Genomic DNA, 27,366 nt, shown 5'->3' with positions numbered 1-27,366 from the left:
TTTTGGAGGCGGAATAGGCGCGTCCCATTACGAGTATTCTTAGCTGCCTCTGTTTAGCTGTTTTTATATCTTTAGAACGTACAGAGAAGAGAAGGACGTGTGTGTGTGTGTGTCACATAAGGATTGTGGATGATGGGCAAAATTTTAAAAAAGTGCAGTTTTCTTTCAAGCTGTACGATCGTGGAGGTGAAAAAATCAAAGAAAATGGGAGCACTATACTGTACAGTACTCACAACGTCGTTGCTGTTCCACATGAGTCCTGCAGGTGTCGCTGTGTAACGCTAATGCTAAACGGCGCTAACAACCAAAGTGTTACAGAGAGTCGGTGCCCGTTTATATACGTATGTATGTGTACTTATTTGAATTTTACAAACACAAACGTACGGGACTGAAAAGAAAACAAGCACGGTAATATTGGTGAAGAATTCCCGGTGCGGTTAGCATTAGCATTACGAGTCTCTTGGAGAAGGCGGAAACGTCTTCTTCTTTGGTTCAAGGAAACAACAGCTCCGCTGCGTCAAGCTGCCGACACCTACAGGATGAAACTGGAACAACAACGATTCGAATTTGAACGTACGACAGTGCATATGCTCAGCTTTTAATGAGATACATGGCCGAAACGGGAGAGTGCAAAAATAAAACACACAACTTGCTGTTTAAGGCCATGACGACACAAAATACCTTAGATCAGCAAACACAAAGGAGGCGAACTCTGAGGACCTTTGGTGGACACATAGCGAATCGCAGCGGAAGAAAGGAAAATTGGGTGTGTCGTGGTGTAACTTGTAAATAAATGATGCTGAATATACTACAGTTTCATGAATAAACGTGCTTTATTTGAACTGCTTAGATATAACATCTGTAAAAACATGAAGTGGGGAATATAACTTTAACAGCAGACCAAAGGGAGGCAAAATTAAACACAAAATGTCCGGAAATACTGAAACACAATTCAGACCAATGGGACACTTGATTGGTGGATGAGAAAGTACACTAAAAGGCTTAGAAAACACTCTCTAGGGAGGATGAGTAATGTGTTACTAGCTGATATTTGATGGATTTTTCTATTTGTCAGACGAGAGAGAGCGTGAAACACATTTATTATGTGAGGTAGGACGTGCTACATCGTGTGAGACATTTAGGAGGGATATATGTCAGAAAGCAACGTTAAGAAGTGGGGAGAGCCAATGACAAAATATATTTTATATATTCTATGAATGTAAAGTCGACGTGTATTTATTTCTGTTGTATCACAGAAGGCATCATAAAGTGCAGAAGCTACTGAGAGAATGTGGTCAGAAAAAGCTCAGAATCTTCTTGTCACAAACAAATTAAACGTTGCACTGATATTAAACAGTGGATGGACGTACTTTTCATGAGTAAAAATGCGGCCTTTAAACTCAAGTAGTAAACATACGTCAGTTTACGTAGAGCAGGGGGTGTCCAAACTTTTTCCACCGAGGGCCACATGTGGAAATATGCTCACTTTCTCCTTAAATATTCTATGTCACCTTTCTTTTCGTAATTTTATGACGTTATTCCAATATTGTAACTTTTTCCTTCACCCAATTTTCCAAAAATTACAACTTTGTTTCACATATTACGTTTTTAAAAAACAACACACTTTTTCTTTAATATTTCAACTCTATGCTACCAAAACGACATTATTTTGCCTCATATGAGGAAATTGCGCCATTTTCTCATTAGAATACAACTTTTTTCTTAACATTTTGACTTTATTCTCTTGTTTAAAATTTTCCAACTATTTCAGTTTTCTGCTGAATAATATTTCCCATAATATTTTGACTTGGTTCTTGTAACATAACTTTATTCGCAACCTAATTTTCCAAAAATTACACTGTTATTTGTTTCTCATAATATTTCAACGTATTTTAAAAAAAATGCTTCTTTAATATTTCAACGTTATGCGACTAAAATGACCTTATTTTTCCTCGTAGTACAACTTTTTCTCACTAGATTACAACAGTCATTTTACAATAACAAAGTCAAAATATTAAGAGGAAAAAGCTGTAATCTAACCAGAAAAAGTCATAATTTTGTGACCAACGTAATAGACATTTTTTTTTTAAGTTGTGATATTATGAAAATTAGCTAAACAACAAATAACGTAATTTTAGGAAAATCAGTTTGTAAAAAAAAAGTTATCTTACAAGAATGAACTAAAAAATATTATGGGAATAAATTTGTAATCACCAGCAGAAAAAAAAGACAGTTGAAATAGTTGGAAAATTAAAAAAAATAAAATTAAGAGAGATATTTTTTTCTTTATTCTTGTACAATTAGTGATTTTTCTATTTTTGCTTCATTTTTTCTTGTTGAATTATATTTTTTAAAATGTACAGTGGGTTATTAAAGACAAAACAAACCAACAGCTGAAAACCCCCTGATATAGAGTGTGTAAAATGAGTGTACCAAGCATGTATGGCGCCATCTATTGATGAGTGAGCTACTGTTTAGCTCGGCTAGCCAAGATGAACTAGACTTCATTCAAATAAAACAAACATATCTCTACGTAGTAGCTTTTATAGGTAAGAATACTTGACTTGATTTGCAAATTAAACAGTGTGTATGTAATAAGACTTTAAATAAGACAGGAAAAGACAACTATCTGTGAAAGTGTAAGAAGTCACATCATTCTTGTTCTTGTCTCCCCCTGCTGGCTGTTTAATATATCAAATTGTTTGACTAAGGGAGCGTGTCTACATGTACGGGCCACTAAACAAGCGAATACACTCGAAAATGTCAAATAAATGGACTTTCATAACTAAACCCCGCCATGGAACATTGATCAAGCTGATAAATATAAATACAAAAGCTCGTATCCCTTTTTTAATGCACGTTTCTATATAAACTCAACAGGTTGTCACACGTGCCGGCGTATTTGCGGCACATGTGCAGTGCAACCCTTAAGCTTAGCTCGGAAGTTTAAAAAAAATGAGAAGAATCCGACGAGAAACAGGGGCCGATGAACACCGAAGGGCCTCAACATTCGGTACACCTGTAAAGGTCTAATGTCGTGCTTGTTTTTTTTTACCACCTCAGAACGATGTTGCATGTCGAGCACCACCGTTTTCGCTACACAGCTTAGCCTCCAGTATGTGGCTTGTACTCGCTTATGGGCGAGTTCAACATTACCTGTCATGTTCCGCAGGACAGGGGCGAGCGCTTCCTGTCGTGTGCTCTTATTTTGGCGGACTGTGCTTTCTGCGGGGAAGAGGCAGGCGCTTCACGCCTGGTGGCCGCGCAGCTGCAGGCTGCAGGCAATTAACATTTGTGGCAGTTAAAAGGCCAGCGCCGTCGAATGTACGACGCTGATTCATTGTCGTCGTTCCTCGTACACTCAACGGTGCTGTCACCTAGACGTTCTCCTATCCTGTTGTTACTACCTTGGATGCACATGTGTTATATTTCCACAGAGCCTCCACTCTGTCGCTTTTTGTTATTGAGTTTGTGAGTTCATGCACCATGAAAGGACTTTTATTTTGGCACGACACCGCCTCGTTTCTGCGTACAGGGGGTCAAGCAGCCGCAACCCGAATCCTGACAGACCGTGACATTAACGTTGCATTTCGTTTGAAGTGGAATATTTGGCTAAACAAGAGCTGTATCCTAAATATAATAATAATAATAATAATAATAAGGATGATGCTTAGTGTTGATTGACAGTGGCTGAGAGAAAGTGTATTACTGTAAAGGTGTACCTAATAAAGTGGCCGGTATTTTCTCAAGTGCAGAGTAGCAGGCATTTGGAAAGGAATGATAAAATCATAAAAAATATTCTGATATCTTTGTTCCACACATAATTCTAATAATGACCTTATATGATCATCACTATATCAATATCATTTTGTTAATATTAGAACAGATGTTGCAAAGTGGAACCCGTTTATGTCCACGGGAGAATGGGTGACTGTTGACATGTTTTTCCTCCATTTGTGCATACTTTTATTAAGTTTTCTCCCAATTTTTCTACATTTTAGACTTTATCTAACAACTGCTGCGGTAATTGCGTTGAATTTTCGTCAATAAAGCTTTCGCATGTGCGCATTTCAAGACACGGGACCATCCTCGTCCCAAATGAAGGTTGTTACTGTTGCTGAGTGCGGTCCAATAACCATCAGACGCCATCTGCCAGAGAATGCTTTTAAGAAGAAAAAACTCTTCAAAGGCCTCGTGTCCTTCAACGTTTGGAATTTGCAGGAGAGCACCAAACATGGGACACTGAAAGATGGAAGAAAGTTTTATTCTGCCTTGACGATCCTGATGGCTTCCAACGTTACCGGCATGACAAGGAGATCCCACCTGAGATGTTTTTCGAATGGCGCAGTGGAGGGGGCGCATTTGACAGCCGCATTTATGCGCCGGGGCATCCCCGGTGGTGTAACGGTAGACGGCGGGTGTGGGTTGCATCAGGAAGGGCATACGGCGGTGTAAAAGCTAAGCCAAAACCACTCAGGCGGGCGACAGGGACAAGTGAAAGTGAAAGTGAAAATAACAAAACAATTAAGTGGGGCATGGCATCAAAGCGAGCGGAGGCCGCTGTTTGAAGAAATGATGTATATTTTTGGGGACTGACTCTTTGATGTGTGGGATCTGAAAAGCTGAAGGGGGCACTTTGACACAACAAACGGCAGTAATATCTAATAATACTCATGCTAATCTCATGATTAAGTAAGAGATGCAATATCCATAACTTTCTGCTTCTCCAGACCGATAACTTAAATTAGGATTTGACCAACTGTACCTGTTAATCTGTCCTAATCAAATATCATAACATTACTACTAACACACCACTACTATCAGGAGAACTAAAGTATAGAGGGGAGGAGACAACTGACGAGGCCCAGCAAGGTGCGCTGTATTCGGGCACACGCTCCGAGCAGCCGGTGTGACGCCACGGAGATCTCTGGCAAACCTTTTGCGCTTTTCAAAGGCCGCGGCAAAACAAGCCGGAAGCGATGCTGGCGTTTCAGGTGGCTGATAAGGTTTTTTGTGTGATGGATGCCCCCCTCCTTCTATCATCGCACGCAAAATGTCCCTGAAACAGTCAATGTTTGTTTACAAGCGAGCACAGGCGACTTTACGACAGGCTGTTAACATCACAGAAAAAAAAGACGCACTTGATTTGCTCACCAGCACAGTATGGGTAATCTTGCTTCATTGGAGCGTTTTTTTTCGGATTTGTCGGTCTGACCTCATAATTGCTCATATCGGCCCGATAATTATCGTGCACCCCCATTTTTATATGTATTCATTGTACTACTATTACAATATGCCGAGGGCCAGTTAAAAAAACAAACAAAACAAGTCCCGCGGGCCGCACTTTGGACACCCCTGCTGTAGCTGGAGGGCATTCAGCCATGAAAGTGTTGTCGCTTTACGTTGCAGCTTTCTGTAAACAACTCAAAACGTCGTCATGACTCATGCCAGCATGCAAAAACACCCCCAAAAAAGAAAAAAGACAAGCTACTTTGAGGAAATGAACGCATGCAACAAGTGAACCATGACAAAGGCACTGTGAAGTCTGGGTGCATATGTACAGTGCGACGCATGCAAGAAAAGCCAAAAAATAAGGAATGAGTGTGGAGGCACCGCTTCTTGATGGCCACAGTGAGGTAAACAAGCTCTCCTGCTTTTCTTTTTCTTTGTTTGAATGCTTGAAATCCCACAAGAACGCTTTCATTCTTGCTCCGTGGAATGCATGCAGAGTCCAACTCCCAAACACAGAAGGAATAACCGGGACGCTTCTTAAAAACTTTGCTGTGCTTTCAGCTGCAAACGTTTGCTTGTGCAGCACGTCTGACATTCACGGAGAACACGTAAGACTACGGAGCATGGATGGATGGATGAATGGATGGATGGATGGATGCTCGCAGAGAAGACCCATAAAATGGCAGCGTCTCTACTGGCGGGGGAGGGGAGGGTTGTGCTAGCTTGTGTTGCCCCCAGCTGACCTTCATGCTGTCGCTGTGAGGGTATAAGTGCACTGACAGGACTGCTTCCTTGGCGTACGGTTTGCTCTCACTTGCCTGTAAGGTGTGCGAGGTGAACGACGGAGGTGTGCGTTTACTAGACCAGAGAGTAGGGGTGGTGGGGGCGGGGGTGGATGTCTAATCATCAGCGGCCGCCCGGGAGAGGCCCCATGCACAGGGAGTCCTCCTCGTTGATGGTCTCCAGCTCCTCGGTGCGCACGGCGTGGGTGATGAGTTGAAGCTCCTCCGAGAGCGTCTCGCTGCGGTACGCCACCCGGATGTCAGGGAGGTTGGTGCGACGGATGTCGTTGCTCTCCGGACCCTCTCTGTAATAGCTGGGGCCCAGCCAATAGCTTTTAGCCTGGGGGGGGGGACACGAGCGGAAAGCATGTAACTCATTCGATACCAAAGACGTGTTTATACGTTCTTACAATCCCCAACCTTTACGCTTTTTTGCGCGAGAGGCATAAAGCGGTGATGATGCAACTCTCCACTAATGCATTCCACTTCAGAGCACTTTTAAACCATAAAAACAGCAAGGTGGCAGAAGTGCATTTGATAAGAGCTCATTGTTGGGAAATTTTAATGCATGCACACACACAGTTCAGTTCCAAATGTGCAAATGACAAACAGTTCATGGTGATATATTTGTAAATCATTTTTTTTATGTAAAACAACCCCTGTTTTGTGTTGTTTAAGCTGTGGTACAGTATAGTTGAGATATTTCAGCTGTCCCTGTTTTAGTCGGGAGCTGATATTTTCCTGAAACTTACCTGTGTTCTACTGCTGATTACTAAAGAACGGAAAAAGGTAGAAACAATGTATTTTTTTCTGATGAAAGACGGGAGTCTAATCTTTCTTGTGGTAGGTGCCATGTTCATATAGCCATAGAACACAATAAAAATCAGTCAAAATCGTCTAAAATGGCCGGTACTGAAAGGGGTTGTCTTTTGAAAAAATGGTTGGGAGTGAATGAGTTAGTATCGTGGGACGGTTTGCAACACAAGGTGAGCTGCATCCGGGTTACGCAGTCCTCTTCTCTAGCGGATGTCTGCGGCTGTGTGTCGGACGGATAAATGTTGCACATTCAGTCCGCACTCGATGTCCTCCCCTCCCGTTCAAGCTTGACAAAGTCCACCAGGCATGTGCCCCGTGGCGGCGTAGCAAGCGAATAGCACAGACAAGAAGTTGAGGCGCATTCACAGACATCGGGTCGTTACATTAGTATTTTTTTTGCCCAGACATAGACCCATGACCTACCAGTGGAGAATCACTGTCTTAGACCACTCAACCCTTTAAATAAAAAAGTGGATGCTATTTTTGTGTACCTAATGACGTGTCCTGTGTTATTCTACAGACGTGACAATAATGTGTTTAAAAAGAAAGGAAAGCAGTTCACCTTGTGTGAGAATCCACTCATGAGAACACTGTTTCTTGCCAGCTCACACATGTCACAGGAACTCAGCTTCCATACTTGGGTTGCAATGCTGTACTCCTCCATAAGTGGTTCCTGGGCACACACACACACACACTCATGAAGCAAAGTGTATTTATTTAGCAGAAGTGTCCACCCCTTGTGCTGACCTTGGTGAAGTGGAACTGGAGGGGGTCGTCGGTGGACAGGGACACCATGAGGCCTCTCGACAGGTACTCCGGCAGCGGATTGCGGTGGTAACTGAGGAACAGACTGTTGTTGCTCAGCGGCGACATGGCGATGCCGATCTGAGCCAAGTAGTACAAATACTGCAGCACGGGGGCCTGACGAGGCGGAGAGCACAGACATGACTTTGCTTAACTACGGTAATTTAAAAATATACCCTTGTTCAGGTACAATTAGGGGCTTGCGGGGTGGGAGAATTTATTGCCAGAAGTACAAATCCTATGAAAATGCAGCAATTATGCAATAATTAATATAAGGGGGGGGGGTGCTATAATAGGTCACAATAGCAATGTAACTGAAAAAGGAGGAAAAAAACTTGCACGTGAAGCATAAAATACATACATAGAAAAATGTTCACAATATACAGTATATAATAAATTCAATATGTAATAATATAGCTATTATATGCTTGTTTTTCCACTGGACAGCAGCGGTATTGATACTTGATACCGCCGCTTCATGGATACCTTACTGTACCAGATAATTCACATGACTCTTTGCAACACGATATTTGATCTATAATGAAAGATCACATAGTGGAAATGACCTGGTATGCGTAGTGCTGACCTTTCTGAGCAGCAGACCATGAGAGATGTTCTCTGACAGCATGAAACCTGACACCAGGTGGTGGATCGGCCCCGCCTCTCCGCAGTGAGGTCGCAGCACAAACGTATGGAAGCCTCGCCTCCTGTTTTAAACCAAAAACAACAACATATTGTTCAAATATTGTTTATTTGCTAGTAAAAGAGGTGGAAGCGCTGCATGGATGTGACCTCCTGAGGTGGTTGAGCACGGTCATGTTGGCGTAGGTGTAGTAGAGGTAGTAGGAGTAGGGTGGATTGTCCTCCTCTCTCCAGTTGGCCGGCAGCGGACTGTCCAGATTGAAAATGTGGTGCTCGGGTTTGGACTCATCATCCACGCTGTCGAAGCCCACCACCTGGGTGATAAGACAAGGAAACGTTGAGTTTGAGCTGGTGCGAGCGGCCGGGATGCAAGGGCGCGATGGCTCACGTGCTCCAGGAAGAGATGCAGCTCGGGGTGACTCCGTGGGTTGATGGTGACTTCAAATAGCGGCAGGAAGATGTTCTCCAGCATCTCTTGGAAGTTAGCCAGCTGCTTCTTTGTGTGATACACGTCACTGCAAGTACAGGAAGAGCAGCCTTTATGCAGACGCCAAAAACACCCAACAAAACAGGCGTCCAACAGGGTTGTGGACAACAAACCTACGCGAGTGCCGGTGGCGGCTTCCTGCATCGATAAGAATCAGCCATAAATCTTTAGATTAATCGATTGTGGAGACATGCACCGGGTATCGTGAGATTTAGAATGGATGTAAATAGTAGCAGGCGCTGTGAAGTTGATGATTCATGCAAACATTCAGCGACGGAAAACAGGGAACTAATCTGTCAGCCTTGTTGACTGTATTTGTCTCAAAAGCACCGCATTCGGTACTATGAGCAAAGTTTTTCAACTGGATTTATATCATCAGCCAAATTATAAGTGAGCAGACAAAAAAAACTGCACCGCGCACGTTACGAAACAAGTTTGTAACGCGCACACTTCCACGTGCTGAGAGGGGTGTAATATTTGACCACGCTTACGTATACAATGTAGTATGATAGTCCTACAGGCAGAATGAACTGAAAATGAACAAAATCCTTATATTGTAGGTAGCACGGCCGTTGACGATGACTTAACGCAATAAGACAAAAATACATTTCAAGGAAAAAAGCGCTCACGCTACACCAGTTGAGTTGTTGCATGAGTGACTGACGCAACACAGGCCTGCACGGCGCTGTCTTGTCAAATGCACCGCGTACGTCACAAAACAAGTTTACCAAGTAGCTTTAGACACAAACCGAAATAGAGGCAAGCTGAGGAAAACCTAATAAAGTGGAGGCAGTGACCATCACCACACGAGTCGTTTTGAAAAAGACACAAATTTCTCTCCATACCGTGTACGTGAATGAGGGACCGCTCAGCTCCTCTGTGGCTGCCGCCTGCAGAGTCTGTCTAGGGAGGGGCGGTCACCGTGTGTGACTGGCCAATCACAGAGCATGAAGAGTGAATACATAAGTAGCTACCCATTGAGGATTTAAAAAAAATAAACTTTATTCATAACAAGTATACAGAACAGTATACAAACCCAACGAGGATTTCCCTTCATCACGATTACGAATAATGACAAGCTGTACTGGTTTCATGCTCGTACTCGGCAAAAATGCATTAACCGTAAAAGATACTGGTTTATAGCGGCTCCACCCTACTAGTCACCATGAAAGACTTTCAACACATCAGAAAACAAAAACTAACGTTTGGAACGTCTTTGGATTTTACATGAAGGGCGCAAAACTTGAGTAGCCAGCCAGACCAACAGAGGCCAGTATGGTAATTTTTTCGGCTTAGTATCTTGATTACTTTTAAATGTTGCACCTTTGTTACCTACGTACGGGGTGGCCAGGGGCGGCTCTGTGGTGCAGAACATTAGTTCAGCCTAACCACCGTTTCCGCTTGGACGCATTTCACTGCAGCACACGACTTTGCGTGTGGAGGAGCGGTCTGTAAGAGCGTGTCTTGCATGAACTGAGTGGTACGTTTTCCATGATTACTTTGGTCGGTTCCAGTGAAGTTTTCTCACTATGTTGACTTTGACTTCAATTCTGAAGCGTTAAGCACATAAATCTGTTAATAATTGAAGCTCTTTGTAGCAGCCTGAGCGGGCGTGTAAATCTAGAGCTAAAACAGGAGTGACGATCGGCATCCACTTCCGTATTATGCCCTGCGCAAGTTTGGCCGCCATGATGGGGAGAATCCAGAAACTATGCCTTGAAAACATATCCTCGGCACATCGCTCAGCTATTAATTCCTCTAATAGACGGTCCAAGAGCAGTGGCGGAGCTACGGGGTGGACAGTGTTGGGCGTGGCCGCCCCTGGTCACTCTCGGGCCATCGCGACAATTCAGGTATCAACGTATTACCACCCCTATGTGAGTAATGGTCTCAACTTGGCCACTCCAACAAAACGTTTCTGGCTCTGCCACTGTTGCTGATACTATGTGGGGAATCCGTGAGTCGAAAAAGGTTGTGGACCGCTGATTAAAATCAGCAAAATGCAGCAATGTACTGTAAGTATTACGTATCATGAATGTGCCTGTTACTACATGCTCAAATCATGGACATAAAACCACAACCATTTTTTACTAATAATAGGCCGTATTCAACCACAACACAGTGATCATTTATTAATTCATTTTTATAATATGTTAATATATTATAATACAATATAGCAAGAGAACGATAATCGAACCTCAGTTTTGTGAGGGACGACTGTATACGGTATTTTGAAAAACCGCAATGGAGTGAAGCTGCAGAAGTGGGAGCGCGGAGCGGCGAGGGTTTACTGCACTCTGACTGACGGGTGCACGACTTACAAAAGGCGGGGCACTTGGACGAGCCAGCGCACGTTATCTGAATACACCCGGTGTTTGATAGCCCACTTGGCCAGCTTGTCCCATTCGTCTCCGGAGCGACCGTAGATGGACAGCCGCAGTTCAGAGTTCTGGTACTTGCTCTCCTCCAAGTCTGACATAACCTCCTGCAAGAACACAAACAAACAAGACATTCTTGTGGTAGCAATGTGTTGCGCTGATAGTACTGAAATTGTCTCTTTGCCAACCTTGACTATGTGCGCAAAGTATTTCCCCTCAATGTGGTTGTCGGTCTTGATGAAAATCTCTCTGAGGATGGACTCTCCGATGGGGTTGTACTTGGCATTGAACTTGTCAAAGCGATGAAACGTGTTGCGGTCCTGCACAAAACAGCCAAGTGTGAGTCATTTTTATGTTCCTCTCACAGGTTGTTTGACGTTGGCTCCTTGAATTCTCACCGCGTGCATGTCGAGCGTGTCCACGCTCAGGTCGAAGGCCGTCAGGTTCATGGTCTCAAACACCTCCTTGAGGGTCTGACCCCGGCCGCGCTCAATGTGAACTATCTCTTCGGGGTACTTCTTCATGGCTCTCTTGATGAAGCGCAGCAGGTGCTTCTGGTTCATGCAGGAGGACGCGTGGATGTGCGTGTCTACCTGGAGACACAATCGCATGATTACTTCAGTGCTTCAGTGACACTTGGCTCAAGTTTGAAGCGAAGAGAGTAGCGCTGACTTTGCGTATGTTGTAGAAATCTCTGTGTGGGACTTTCTTCTGGGCCGCCAGCTCCTTCATCTCATTCAGGAGGATGTGCATTTGGAATTTGGAGCTTAGGTACTGTAGGCGACGGTAGCAGAAAGACTTCCTGGTAGGACAAGGGACATTCACAGATATAGAAACACGGTAGCCTTTCAAAGTGCAAGGAACCATGAAGGCCTGTCACGATGATCAATACATCGATTATTGGAACGATAAAAAAACAGGTCGATGTATGCGTATGTTTCATCTGTGCCACACAGGCTGGATGACAAGAGGGTTCACTCTGCATCTGTCTTTGTGCATTGGTTCTATAGTGGAATGAACACAGGGAGTGGGCCCTCATATCGCTCAGCCTCTTTGTGGAGGCGAGGCTACTAATGAGTGGATAAAGAGGGTTTAGCAGTGAGGCAGGACACGCTAACATTAAGAAGGCGCAGAAGCGATGTTTTTTTTAGGCGAATGCCTCAGCCGACAGCGGCAATGTGGGAACATTTCAGTTTTAAACAGAAAGAACACGGCGAGCGCATGAACACAGACGACTGACACGAACAGTTTTCTCAACTGCGAAAAAAAACTACCGATGTAGGTGCCTCGGGCCAGGAGCCTTGGTCTCGACAGTAACGCTTACTAAGGCGTTTGGTCGGCAAATATCAACAAAACAGTGCAAAATGGTGCACTCTCACAAGCAGTGTCGCTGGCTACGTTGCAAAAACATACATACAGGCAGCTTCAACTCACACAAGTACACCGTACACTATACTTGAGTACCATCTAGTGGTTCACATGTGCAGTACACCTCTCATGGCAATTATTGAAAAAACGGTCAAAAAAGAAAGGTTTTTCGATAAAAATCGATTATCGACGATCATTTTATAGCACAATTATCAACCAGCAAAATGTGTTATTGTGACAGGCCTATAACTACTGTATGTTTGGTTCCATGCCACATGCTTCCCTTTAAGGCAGTGAGGAACATGTGAGATTTCTCTATGCAAGTCAGCAAAGAAAGGTTTGGTGCTCATTTACCGTATTTTCCAGGTGTATAAGCCGCTTCTTTTTTCTCATGCTTTAAACCCTGCGGCTTGTACAGCGATGCGGCTTATTTACGACTAAAAACCAGGGGTGTTACCATTCATCGATGCATCAATTTACATTCCTATGATCCAACTACATCGATCTGTGTCCAGCAAAGTTTCCATTCAGGACGACATTATATCGATCTAACATCGTTTAAAAGATAATCAATCGCTTTAATCGATACTAGGAAATAAAGCGTTGGATTTAAGCACGGCAGGCTTCATATGGATGTGTGGTTTTCTTCAGCACTTTTAAGACGTGCAACTCATGTAACAGTTCGATGTGGCGTAAGTTGATTATTCATGCCTGTTGAGTGGGGCGCATGGATGACATCATGTAAAGGCGACTGTTGTGGTTACCAAGGGTTACAACACTGTGGTTGGTTGGAGCCGACACATCCTCTCCAAAGAGCACAAGTTTGTGAGTTTTTGTCCTGTCAAGAGTGACTTAGACGCTCTACACCTTGGACGCTACACTCGAATCAGTCTGCTTGTGATGTCATCTCCACGTTTTATACTGGACTTATACTTCATATAGTGTTGGACCACATTGAGTCACATCGAACGTTAACTTTAAAGTCAACTTTAAGCCTTTCAAACTCATAGATCGGCGCTTCAGGACAAGATAAAAGGTATGTAGTGAGGCTTACATGAAATGACACCCGATTTTCTTCCCTGGACTTTTTGATGATCAAAAAAATGTAAAGCAGGCAGGCAGTTTGGTTGCAGAGAGAGTTGGGGGGTAATCTAACACTGCCGCCAATGGCCAACTGACACGTACAGTAGATGCATGTCATGGCTTTCAAATTCTCACTCAGGCCGGACTTTTATGTCTGGATGTTTGGTTCTTAGTTCTTGGACATGCAATTTTCCCCCGAGGCTAGGTTTGAGGTTTTTGGGTGATTTTCGGCTCAATGTGTTCATACACTACGTACTGTACAGTCACACACGTGAGGTTGCACTGGAAAAAAGAAAACCAACCAAGGCAAAATAAAACATTTTTATAGTGGTAAACACAAATATACGCAAATTATATATACTGCTCAAAAAAATTAGAGGAACACTTTGAAAACACATCAGATCTAAACTGGGGGAAAAATGATCTTGAATATCTTTCCTGATAATAAGTGGGTGATGTATTAGTAACAAAATGATGCCAAATAATTTGATAGAAATGAAAATGATACCCCTATAGAGGGGGGAAATCAAAGACACCCCAAAAATGAAAGTGAAAAAATGATGCAGCAAACTGCTCCATTTAGCTAAAATGTCATTGTAGCAACTCAAAATGATTCTCAGTAGTTTGTGTGGCCCCCACGTGCTTGTACGCATGCCTGACAACGTCGGGGCATGCTCCTAATGAGACTACGGATGGTGTCCTGGGGGATCTCCTCCCAGATCTGGACCAGGTCATCCATGAGCTCCTGGACAGTCTGAGGAGCAACCTGGCGGCGCCGGATGGACCTAAACATAATGTCCCAGAGGTGTTCTATTGGGTTTAGGTCAGGTGAACGTGGGGGCCAGTCAATGGTATCAATTCCTTCATCCTCCAGGAACTACCTGCATACACTAGCCACATGAGGTCGGGCATTGTCGTGGACCAGGAGGAACCCAGGTCCCACTGCACCAGCATAGGTTCTGACAATGGGTCCAAGGATTTCATCCAGATACCTAATAGCAGTCAGGGTGCCATTATCTAACCTGTAGAGGTCTGTGCATCCTTCCAGGGATATGCCTCCCCAGACCATCACTGACCCACCACCAAACCGGTCATGCTGAATGATGTTGCAGGCAGCATAACGTTCTCCACGGTATCTCCAGACCCTTTCACGTCTGTCGCATGTGCTCAGGTTGAACTTGCTCTCATCAGGGAAGAGCACAGGGCACCAGTGGTGTAGTTGCCAATTCTGGTGGTCTATGGCAAATGCCAATCGAGCTCTACGGTGCTTGGCAGTGACCACAGGGCCCACTACAGGACGTCGGGCCCTCAGGCGACCCTCATGGAGCCTGTTTCTGATTGTTTGGTCAGAAATATTCACACCAGTGGCCTACTGGAGGTCATTTTGTAGGGCTCTGGCAGTGCTCATCCTGTTCCTCCTTGCACAAAGGAGCAGATACCAATCCTGCTGAGGGTTGAAGGACCTTCTACGGCCCTGTCCAGCTCTCCTGGAGTAACTACCTGTCTCCTGGAATCTCCTCCATGCGTCCAGGTACCGCAGTGATGCCCTGGTCCAGATCTGGGAGGAGATCCCCCAGGACACTACGGACACCATCCGTAGTCTCATTAGGAGCATGCCCTGACGTTGTCAGGCATGCGTACAAGCACGTGGGGGCCACACAAACTACTGAGAATCATTTTGAGTTGCTAAAATGACATTTGAGCAAAATGGACCAGTGTGCTGCATCATTTTTTCACTTTCATTTTTGGGGTGTCTTTGATTTCCCCCCCTCTATAGGGTGATCATTTTCATTTCTATCAAATTATGTGGCATCATTTTGTTACTAATACATCACCCACTTATTATCAGGAAAGATATTCAAGATCATTTTTCCCCCAGTTTAGATCTGATGTGTTTTCGAAGTGTTCCTTTAATTTTTTTGAGCAGTGTATATATATATGTGTTCATACACTACTATATATATATATATACACGACTGTATATATATATATATATATATATATATATATATATATATATATATATATATATATATATATATACAGTCAAACTTGTCTATAGCGGCCACTAGAGGGAGTCTGCAAAAGTGGCCACTATAAACAGGTGGCCTCTATAGACAGGTTGGCGTCCAGTTTGAATGTTGACCAGTAGAGGAAAAAAAAGAAAAAAAAGGGGAAAAAAATAATAATAATGTTGACCAGTAGAGGGCACTGTGGACTGTGGATAAAAGTTGTACAACACTACTAGGCTTGTTATTATCATGGTTCATGGTTTTAATTCTGAACATGCATGAGTCAAACAGTAGCACATCACATAGTACAATTCACAATTTTGCATGTCCAAAAAGGAGTAGGAAAAAGCAAAGCTTATTTAATCCTACCCCTCATCAGTTTCACATCAGTTGCAATACATTTATTCACCTCTTGTTCTTCCAAGTGTACTTTGTAGGTCTACATGACAATGTAGTGCAATCATAGCCAAGGTTTTTGCTTACTAAAAGGAAGCTAGAGGCTTAATAATAACTGATAGAATATATCCACGACCCACAGAACAAAGCTGTGCTAGTAATGTCTTACGCTTGTTTTTAATATTTTACTTTTTATACGGCAGTGTCATTACAGCTTTAGTTCATCAGGAAGTGACGGGAAGTGACGGTGGGCGTCGCGAGCAGGAGAGCTAGGCTCAGTGCTAGCTGTGAGTTTCGAGAGAGTTGGGAAGTGTGTTTATGTTGGCGTGGATGTAAAGTCCTGCAGTGTTCTCCGCTGTTAATAAAGCCATTAAAGTGCATCGGCGACGTGAGTCTCTCCTTCCCCACAACAAGCGGCATTACAGTATTGACCAGTGAACACCAGGAAATAAACGGTGTCCTTTCTTACAGGCATTGGCTGGACAGCTATGTAGTGGGGCTTGTTTAACCTTTGCCTTGTGGGCAAGCAGGAAGGAGAGACGATGCTGAGAGATGTGTGTGTGTGTTCTGAGCTGCTGTCTGGTGGCCGCGTTCAATAAATAAAGTTGGCAGAAGCAACAGGAGAAGTTTCCTTCTTTGCTTCGGAGCTGAATAACACTGACAAGTTAACGGACTAGTAGCGAACGGAAGACGGCTTTTTTTGTGTCGAATACAGAAGATGAGGACTTTGATGGATTTGTGGATTTTCCCAGTCTACTTTGCGGTAATGCTTTGGTGCAAATGCTCCTAAAGTTACATGTTTGACCAGGAAATAACAAGCTCCAAAGAAGACGGCTTTTTTATGTGGAACAACTGACAGTTTGTGTGGATCTTGTGAATGATTGTGACTGAGCTAGGACTCAGTAATTAAAGTCTACACACGACGCCTTCATTGATTGAAAAACCAAACTTTTTCGTGCATGAAGCGTCTACTTGAGTCGGTAATTTGGCCGCTATATGCGGTCAGATAATGACCAAGGGAAACAAAATGGGTGGCCGCTGGCCGCGTTGGACAGGTGACTGCTATACAAATTTGTATTTTTTTTTTAAATTATTTTAAAAATAATTAAAAAATAATTATAGAATATTTGTTGATAATTTAGATCAAGGAGTCTTTATGGGTAGGTTTCATGGAGGTGGGGAGGAATCCATAAAAATGAACAATTTAATGATTAGAATGAGTGGCCCTCACATTTTGGATGGGGAAAGAGACCCGTAGCTTTCTTAAAAAGATCCGTGACTCCAAAAACAACAGCATTAAACGTTAAGGTTACTAATAAACCCAAATAAAACGTTAGATCCACGGCAGAATGAAGTTGAACCGTGGACAAGAATTTCCATGCATACAAATGAAGCCAAGTAAAACACAACATCCTTGACCGAGGTCAAATGAGGCTAATAAAAGACAGCAACACTTGTAGAGAACATGACAGAGGACATGATAGTAAAAAAAAAAAAAAAGACACTTACACCGGGCCATTAATGATAAGAGCCATCATGACGTTCATGTCTGCAATGTATTCTTTCAGGTCGGGATACGGCAGGTCTAATTCTGTACTTCTGCATAAAAACATACAACGGGTGGTGAAATCAGCACTAATTATTCTACAAATATTATACATACACGCCTGATCAAAATGTTGAGACCAGTTGAAAAATTGCAAGAATGTACATTTTGTTGCATCTTAAGGAGGCTGTTTTGAGCAAGCAATTTATTGCAAAGATGCATTCAAGTGAAATAGGATGTTCATCAGCTGATCAAAAGATTAAAAGCACAGCCTTTAAAAGACAAAATGTTGGCAAAAATGTGGATTGAATGTGAGTGGGATTGTTGAACTGCATAAGCAAGGCCTCTCGCAGCGCACCATTGTTGCTGAAGTTGGACGCAGCAAGACAGTCATTTGAAACATCTTCAAACATCCTGAGGCTCATGGAACAAAAAAGTCAAGTGGTAGACCCAAAAAAATGTCAGAGGAACCCATTGGCTGTCCGTCAGGTCACGGGACCATCCTCAGCCCAAATGAAGGTTGTTACTGGTGCTGAGTGCAGTCTAATAACCATCAGGCGGCATTTGTGAGAGAAGACTTTTAAGAAGAAAAAAAAGGTCTTCAAAGGCCTCGTCTCCAACGCCACAAAATTTCCTGTTTGGAATTTGCAGGAGAGCATTGAAAGGTGGAAGAAAGTTTTATTCTCCTTTGACAATCCTGATGGCTTCCAACGTTACCGGCATGACAAGGAGATCCACCCTGAGATGTTTTACACACGGCACAGTGGAGGGGGCGCCATCATTATCTTTCAATGGAACGATGGAGCTTCAGGTTGTGCAGGGGCGTCAAACGGCAGACAGCTATGTGGAGATGTTGCAGGGGCATCTCTCATGACTAAAGACCCTCGTCTGTGTGGTAATGACTGGCTTTTTCAACAGGACAACGCTGCACTTCACAAAGGACTTCTTCCAGAGGAATAAGCTCACTCTTTTAGACCATCCTGCTTGTTACCCTGATCTAAATCCAATGGAGAACATTTGGGGATGGATGGCAAGGGAAGTGTACAAAAATGGACATACGTTCCAGACAGTGGATGCCCTCCATGAAGCCATCTTCACCACCTGGAGCAACATTCCCACTAGCCTCCTGGAAACACTGGCATCAAGCACGCCCAAACCCATTTTTCACCTCATTAACAAGAATGGGGCAGCTACTCATTACTCACTCATTTTTTATACATTTTATTTCTGTTTTAGGGAGGTTTCAGGGTCTGTTTGAGCTACGGTTTTAAACTTTTGATCAGCTGATGATCAGCCTACTTCACTTTGCAATAAACCCATTTCTTCTTTTTGCATTTTGAAGCTCTACTTTGAACCTCCTTAAATGCCAATTCTTGCAATTTTTCAACAGGTCATAACATTTAGATGAGGAGTGTACTTACAGTATATGAACACGTACTTGTCCATGTTGCTCTTCTTGGTGTAGACGTGCATGACGCCGTCTACCATCTTGCAGCCATATCCCGTGTCCATGGGCATATTTATGGGGTCCTGATTGTCGTAAGGATGCGTCTCCGAAACGGGCGGGTGGACGGGGGCATCTGTTTATAAAACAAAGGCGCGTCATCAGGTGGCTCGTTTTGAAAACCTGCTCAGGTAGGAGAGTCCAAGTTTCTCATGCAAACTCAGCATGGTCTCCTGTCGGGTGTTTGCCCCGCAGGAGACTGTCATATTCAAAGCAATCTCTGATGCAGATATTTTTCATGCTCTTATGTGGAAGAGACCCTGTTTTGACACATTTTCACCGTGTTCTGTGCAGCGGTTCTGAAGTAGAGGAGTCAGCTGACAGCAAAGGGGTCCGAAGCGCAGTGCAGGCATCATTTTCCGTTCATAGCTCATTTTTTATTGTCCCTTGTTATGTTGTAAAAATAAAACAAATTGATTATTAATGAGGTATATTACACTAATTTGCTTTGCTAATAGAACAAAGCTAAGATGTGGATGTTTTGTTCCAATAGCTTAGCATAAGTTAAACTAATTTTGCACTGGTTTTAGCGTGTTTAACGCAGAAAATGTATCAAAGTGACACCCGCATCCTTCAGTTTTCTGCATGTGGCCCTCGGTGCGTCACCTCTGGCTTACACAAACAAAAACAGTCAAACCTCGGCTTTTTTACGCCTCAGTTTTCCTAGGATTTGATTTTTGTCAAATATGTTGCTTTGGTTTTCGTACAATATTGCACTTAACAAACTGGTCCGTTTGCCTTGTGTTGTATTGTACCGTGTCCAAACAAAGTACCCTATGTGGTGCTGGCTCCCTCTCCTCAGCGTTACTGCTAAATAACCCGCCATGGGGCCAAGGACTATTGGGAGTGCCAGCAATTTGATAGAGAAGGTGAGAAAAATGATTGAATTCAATCTCGCCAGGATGTAAAGGGAGGCTGCAACTACAATAACTTATTTTGCATGGTTTTCTTCATGTAAAACTACAATTACTCTCTGTGAAATGGATTTTTGTTGGGTGTCCGGAGCGGATGAATTGAATTGACATGATTTCCTGTGGGAAAAATTGCCTCGGTTTTCATACGCTTAGGTTTTTTGGTTTTGAACAAATTACAGTCGTTCCTATTGCGATTCGAATATCGTTCCCTCACTATATCGCATTTTTCCCCCCCAAAATAATAAATTAATAAATGATCGTTGTTTCGCGGTTGACTATGGCCTATTATTAGTCAAAACATATAGAAAGACAGTTGAAAGTTACAGCATATGTAGTATTGTGGTCACTTGGCATCAGTAACGTTATGAGACATGACGTTAGATGACACTACCTTTCACACTGCATGTAGACTGGCTACTGAGCCAGCAGAGCCCAGCCGACAGGCCATGGCTGAGGTGGAGTGGAAAAAAAGGCTCTCCTCTCATTACGTGAGGAAGTGGTTCGTTTTTGGCTTCTTTGTCCTTCTTCTCCACTCCGTTTGAAACACTTTCTTAAGTTTAGAATGAGTAAATTGGAGAGGTTAAACTAGTCAGCTCGCTAGCTTGCCAATTAACCGCTATAAATGAGGGATGACTGTAATACCAAATACAGAAGTTCCACTGTACATACAATCATGTAAAAAAGTTTGGACGTGCTACCGGCATCGACGGGGGTCTCTGGGATTTCGTCATAGATTCCCATATCCAGCGGCGTCAAGCCCAGATCCTGCAAGGAGTGAGCTGTGGTCTTGCAAAAAGACTGCATGGATCTGTTGATGTATTTCTCCCGAATGAACAAAGCCTTCACCACACACTTGGCGGCATCCACCAGGTCAGTGAACGGCACCTGAGAGGAAGATATGAGAACACATTTAGGAGAGAACAGGCCTCCGTGCTGTACGCAAACTGGCAAAATATCCCCCAAAGACCTCCTCACCCCACATTTTTCCTCTCCTGATATTGACACCCGCTGGTACTCTCTCTCCATCGGCATTTCCCGCTCGTTAAGGCCATTATCGACAGCATCAACGCTCTTCTGCTTCATTAACCTTCATCCAGGCAGACAGGGCAGTGGTGACTTTCAAATCAGAGGCGAATAAGCTTTGTAAAAAGCACAACTTCTATTTTTATTGCTCCTAGCTCATGAGAGGAACAAAACCAGTGGATACCATGGACAGCAAATCAAACGGAAGCAGAGCGCACTCACTCGAGGTCTGTAGCACTGTCGATTTTCAGGAAGTCCTGTTTGGCGCGCAGCAAGATCTCTGGCTCAAGCCTTGGCGTGCGAGGCAGCGGCGCAGGGTAGCGTGTGGCGGGTGGAGGGCGGGGAGCGAGGGAAGGGGGTAGATGGGCATCAGAGGTTAAGCACACAGAGAAAGTGACTAAATATGGTGTACACACACACTTCTCACACACGTTTATTTTAGGCACGATGTAATCAAAGTGATTTTGATGGACCAAAAGATCAGATTAGCGGTGCAGATAGCTCCTCGTGTGAGTGAAAGCAACACATTGTGTGCAGCTGCCTGCCGTGTTGGACAATGCGTTGGACTTTTTTCGGACGTGGTGCGCTTGAAGTTCCTCACTTAATGTCCTGGCTGATCTGCCGCTCGAGCCGGTGCCGCCGCTCCTCCAGCTGCTCGATGGGGCTGTCCTCGGGGAACTCATAGGGCGCGCTGCGCATCTCACTCTCCGCCATGCTGCGCGTGAACAGCTCCTGTAGCCATAATAATATCATTAAACATTCATTTTAAAAAGGTGTTCGTTTATACTCGCAAATTATGACAGTTGTAACCTTCTTAATTTATTCTGATCAAATAATGACTCCATTTTCTTAAATTACAACATTTTTATCATCATTTTACAACTTCATTCTGAAAAAGTAGTGATTTAATTTTTCATAAAATTCAAAACATTTTCTTATGTATTACATCTTTATGCTGGAGTGATCATGACTTAATTCCATCCATCCATCTTTGCCGCTTCTCCTCATTAGGGTCGCGGGGGCATGCTGGAGCCTATCCCAACTGACTTTGGGCTAGAGGCGGGGTCAGAGATTTGAACCCAGGTCCTCCCGATCTCCTGACTGTGTGGCCAACATGCTAACCACTCGGCCGCTGTGCGGCCTGATGACTTCATTTTTCATAAAATTCTAACCTTTTTCTCATAATACAACTTGATTCTGACAAAAAATGACTTCATTTTTGACAAATTCTCGCCTTTTATTATAATATAGCTTTATGCTTGTAAGACAGTTACTGCATTTTTAATTAACCTTTTCCCCTAACATTACTAATTTATTTGGGTAAAATAACAACTTAATTTTCATACAATTATAATAATGTTCTCATAATGTCGCAGCTTTATTCCAGTAAAACAATGACTTTTGATTTTTGTAAAATTATAATGCTTACTGGTAATATTACAACTTTATTTTGACAAAATTATGACTTCATTTTCATAAATTCTAACATTTTAGTCATAAAACATTTTTAATAATTTTTTAACATAATATTACAACTTTATTCTGATAAAATAGTGACTTCATTATTCATTAAAATCTATTCTTTTTCTCATAATATTACAACTTGATTGTGAGAAAATAATGACTGGAATTTTGAGTAAGTCCCACCTTTTTATCATAATATACTGTAGCTTTGTTCTGGTAAAATAATAACTTTTTATAAATTGTAACATTTTTCTCATATTCGTACAAATTTATTTTCTAAAGTAATGACTTAATTTTTGTGAATTTTTAATCAGAAAATTATAGCTTTATTTTGGTTAAATCATGACTTAATTTTCGTAAAATTCCAACCTGATTCTCTTAATATTTCTTTATTCACTTTATTCTCCAAGTATTTCAGCACTCTTTACTTTACTTGGCTCATATATTGGTTTCATTTTAATGTCGTACCAAGTTAAATAAATTCAAATTAAAAAAACAACAAAACAAAGCAATATCGATGAAAACCTGTGGAGGTTCTTTCTCACCTCTGCTATCTCTTTGTACTTCTCTTCCATGGAGGTTCGAAGGTCGACGGGGAAGTGTTTCAGCGAGACGGGGGTTCCTGGGAGGGAACGCTGGGGCTTGAGGGGCTTGGGCCCAGATGCACCACACAAGTCTGTAGAGGCAGACAAGAGTTACCATTTTACAACTTGGCAGGAGTAGCTTCAGTTCCACCGGCCACGTCTTTTGTAGACGCAGACGTTTTCATGCCGCTCACGAGAATGTGCAGGTGTTGCTCATGTTTTGGTTCGTGGGTGTATAATAAAACTGCAGGGGCTAATGGTGCAGTGGGGTGCAATGTGCGGGGGAGTGGTGCAGGCTAAAGCTAAATCCCAAACAATGACATCAATCATTCTTAACCACTCAAATGTGACGCTGAAACTGAGACAACGTACATAAACAAGCTAACTACCACCATAGACACAAATAGAAAAGAATCTACTTGTGGCTGACCACAGATTCTAGTGTGCGCTAGTCAACTGCGTACTAAATTGCAGCTCACATAGTTCTTTTTACACCCTTGCCTCGGATTCTACACAGTGATGGACAAGTAAACAGAGCATATCCAAGAGGGGGATAATATCCAAGGCGGGAAGTGAAGCACCAACCTTTGAAACGACTTAATCGGGGGATCCTGTAGCTTTCAACAACGCAATAGGATCAAGGATTCCTAAAGGGGTTGAGAACCACCGTAATCCAGCATGCAAATCCGCATGGAGTGTCCCGTAAAATCCTCCCAAGCACGGGGGCGTACTATGAGCACCTGAGGTTGACACAGAAGGGTTTTTCCGTTATCTCCACATGCTGCAAACAGATGGCCACTCGAGACTAAACCAAACGTAACGGAAGACAAAGCAAAAAACTAGTGAAGACAAAATGCATCAGTCCTCAAGGTTGAATGAAAGTTCATCCTGAGACATGAGCTCCTATGGAAGTGATGTGTTCACTCGCTAAAGTGAGGACTAGAAGAGGACAGTGACGCCGTAAAACATGTCAACACACACGGCGTCCTCCTCAGTTTAGCATCCAGTAATCCTCCCCGAGCCTCTCCACCACAGATGACTCTTAATCCAGGACCCCCGAGTCTATTTATGTCTACGACATCATTGCCGCAGAGGGACACAGCCATCCCAACAACCAGGGACATTACCAGTGTGTGGCCGACTGCAAAAGAAATGCATGATAAACACATAATGCTCTTTCCGATGACGTTTACATAAGAATGTGCATAAGGCATGTTTATGTATAGAGAACCATTTGTACACAAGGTAATTCAAAGTGCTTTACAGAAAAGAAGGCCTTCTGTCAAGAGGGTTGCCCCCTGAAACATCTCCACATAGTCATCTGCCATTTGACGCCCCTGCACAACCTCCTGCAAATTCCACGTCAATTCTGTGACCTTGAAGGAGATGAGGCCTTTGAAGACCTTTTTTCTTCTTAAAAGCCTTCTCTGGCAGATGGCGTCTCAGTAACAACCTTCATTTGGGCCGAGGATGGTCCCGTGTCTTGATGGACATCCAATGGGATCCACCGGCTCAGGGCCAGTGTTCGTGTTTTGTTTGTTTTATAACTTGTGTTTCGAAAAAGGAAAAACTAAAGATGGATGTTTTTATGCTGTGTTGACAAATGCAATGGCTGGGCGTCAATTAGCACACGTCCTCTAATGGCGAGTGCGCAGTGGTGAACACTTACCACCCGCAACAGTTGCCATCTTGGCAACGGAGCGGAAGCGGAGGGAATAACTTGAAATAACGGCGGCTGAGGAGTAATCCATCGCGGTGGAAAGTAGGGGTGTCGTAATCCAATCTTGATATCGGGCTGATATCAGCAAAAAAGTAATACTGGACTGCATCTAAAATCTCCAATATTGGCACTCCGATACTTTGCTTTAGTTGATCATGGCTGCAAAGTAACCCAAACGGAGCCAAAGTGTGTTCGCATTTTGATCAAGAAGGTGAGAAACACCCTCAGGAAGTAAGTACACAGTGTACACTGTATACTTATTGAAGACGCAGCCAATGTCTCGGCTGTCAAGGACACATAGGTGGCACAGGACACAGAACGTGGTGTGCACCTCTTCGTTTTCTCTTAATCCGGCAGTGTTTGTTTGTCTTTGTGTGGGAATGTGTTACTAGGGGAGGACGGGCTGTTGCCTCGCCTCAAAAATGTTGATTTTTTTTGAGGGTGTATTTTTGAACGAAAATGCTCTAGGCGGTTCATTCTACTGTGCACTGTGGAGATGCTACGCCGCATCGTAACCTTTGGGGTTTATAGTGTGTGTGTGTGTGTGTAACATATGGCTAGCTTTACTTCTGATCCAAAACACATACAGTATGTTCAAGCAAGCACAAAAATATTGTGAATGATAGACTGAAAAACATGTCTTTGTAGGGCACCCACTTGGCAATTAATTGCTCATAAGTCACTGAGCGTTTGTCTGATGGTGATGAAACTTTGAGGATATCTCTATTGCATGCATGCTAGCATGTACTCCGAAGCATTTTGATCATAACCAATGAGGGGTGTGGGGGGGGGGCATAAATGTCACTTACAGTGGTGTAGAACAGCATGGCTCATACTGAAAGGTCTTTTTAAATTCTGCCTTTCTAGCTAGCTAAATGAGATCACGGAAATATTGGAAATAACTCACGGTATGATGCAGGGCAGTTGCGAACACTGTGGCACCCAAGGTGAGATTTTGTACACCACCCGCCTCCATCAGCAATTTAAAAGACACTTGTAAAAGACAACGTGTCACCCAATTTACACGGTTAACAAATTGCTAATAAATACAAAAAAATCGGAAATACAATACAAATACCCTTGCAACAAAATAACAACTCCTGTAAATAAGTGAATATATAATCATGATAGTAATAAATTAGAACTACAACATCGACATCAAACAGTTTAAATAACCACAAAGTTTGCTCACAATAAGTCTATATATAAGCTATGTTTACACTATGCAATAACTATATAAAAAAACAAAGTCAAATAACTACATACAAAAGCTAAATAAATTCCATCTGTACGTATATCTATAAGCAAAACTATGTAGAAAAATGAGGGGGGCGCGGGGAGTTAAATGAAATATTTTTGTAGTTAAAGTATAGAAAACCTGTTTACGACTTACAAAATACCTTTTTTAAGCATCATTAGCGCCGTCTAGACATGAAATAACACCCCTATAGTCACCTTTACACTTGTACTACCCAATATAGTTGACATAATAATAAAAAAAATGACGTCTTAGACATACAGTAAATAAGACATTACATAGACTCACATGTTAGCACTGATAGAATACTTGGTGGCTATTGTCTCATCAATGTAACACTCCTGACACCTAGTGGTCGGTGTAGCACAACACTGCTGCAATAGCGCAGAGAACACATGCAGTGAATATTCACACAGGAGCTGCGGTCAGCCACAACTCAAGCCAGTATAACTGCTAACCATGCCGACACTCGGCAACTCTACAGTAGCTTGCTGACATCTCACATGTAACTTCCCAGGCCCCGCCTCTTAAAGGCACACACGAAAGTCACAGGTATTACACTACATGTAACTTCTTCTGAATGCCTTATGTTTGTATTTTTGTCCATTTAGCCATGTTTACGATTGAAAATGATTACTTTTGGCCAAGAATATGTACAATTTTGCTTATATACACATGTTTTGAGTAATAATAGGCGTATTTAACCACACAACAGTGATCATTTTATTAATTTATTAAAAAAAAAACACGCGATAGAGTGAGGGAGCCATGTTCAAACTGCGATATAGCGAGGGTCGACTGTATACAGAAGGTGAATTTTGTCCCAATCTTTTGGCACCCCTTCGAGGTCACGGCGCCCATATTGGAATCACCACCAACTAAAAAGTAAATAAAGGTGAGCGTAATTATCTTTGTAGAGGCAGAGAGTGGTGGTGAGAGTGGTGAGTGCACAACTGCTGGATGTGGGAATCAGAAAAAAAGCCTGCAAACAAAGAAGGCACAGAAGTGTCTTACTGGCTGGGCAACTTAGCATGATTTACAAGCATGATTACAAAGTCGAGCAGAATTAACAGATTTACAAGCCGCTCCAGAGAAGAGCAGTTCTTCCGCGACAGGAAGTCTCCATTATCTTCATTTTCTATGCTTTGCAACTGATGGTTTCTTTCAAGTGGTGATTGGCTCACGGCTGCTGATTCAACAAACGATTACCAACGCTGTGACATTTCGCCGAGTGTGCTGAGGGCCTTGCAGTGGCAGCTCCGAACGGATCCCGTCATCTGCGGGGTCACCCGCAGCCTTTCACCCGAGAGTACACAACAGCACAAGACAGACTGAAGTTATGCCAGGACACGA

The 27,366-nt window shown here is 43.0% G+C and overlaps 1 protein-coding gene across 7 annotated transcripts in view; it reads right to left on the bottom strand.

Moving 5' to 3' along the window:
- Positions 1-814: 814 nt before the first annotated feature.
- Positions 815-27,366, bottom strand: part of LOC129185939 (AMP deaminase 2-like) — a 53,811-nt gene continuing 27,259 nt past the window's right edge. For 5 of the 7 annotated variants that reach the window (XM_054783632.1, XM_054783634.1, XM_054783631.1 and 2 more), the window contains 17 exons: positions 22,997-23,127; positions 21,589-21,719; positions 21,210-21,278; positions 20,940-21,051; positions 20,663-20,849; positions 18,985-19,126; positions 17,510-17,599; positions 11,814-11,943; positions 11,540-11,734; positions 11,330-11,461; positions 11,085-11,248; positions 8,665-8,791; positions 8,427-8,590; positions 8,221-8,341; positions 7,578-7,751; positions 7,393-7,503; positions 815-6,354 (listed from right to left, as the gene is read on the bottom strand). In XM_054783632.1, the coding sequence (XP_054639607.1) occupies positions 6,139-6,354; positions 7,393-7,503; positions 7,578-7,751; positions 8,221-8,341; positions 8,427-8,590; positions 8,665-8,791; positions 11,085-11,248; positions 11,330-11,461; positions 11,540-11,734; positions 11,814-11,943; positions 17,510-17,599; positions 18,985-19,126; positions 20,663-20,849; positions 20,940-21,051; positions 21,210-21,278; positions 21,589-21,719; positions 22,997-23,127 (2,396 nt within the window). In that variant the 3' untranslated portion in view covers positions 815-6,138. Of the gene's footprint in view, positions 6,355-7,392; positions 7,504-7,577; positions 7,752-8,200; positions 8,342-8,426; positions 8,591-8,664; positions 8,792-11,084; positions 11,249-11,329; positions 11,462-11,539; positions 11,735-11,813; positions 11,944-17,509; positions 17,600-18,984; positions 19,127-20,662; positions 20,850-20,939; positions 21,052-21,209; positions 21,279-21,588; positions 21,720-22,996; positions 23,128-23,620; positions 24,059-27,366 lie in introns of those variants that run through there. The other 2 variants (XM_054783635.1, XR_008572169.1) reach the window with 2 other exon arrangements.

The sequence above is a fragment of the Dunckerocampus dactyliophorus genome, chromosome 8 (assembly GCF_027744805.1).
Source record: "Dunckerocampus dactyliophorus isolate RoL2022-P2 chromosome 8, RoL_Ddac_1.1, whole genome shotgun sequence".
Taxonomy (NCBI): domain Eukaryota; kingdom Metazoa; phylum Chordata; class Actinopteri; order Syngnathiformes; family Syngnathidae; genus Dunckerocampus; species Dunckerocampus dactyliophorus.
The sequence above is the reverse complement of the archived record's forward strand: the minus strand, read 5'-3'. Positions and strand labels throughout refer to the sequence as shown.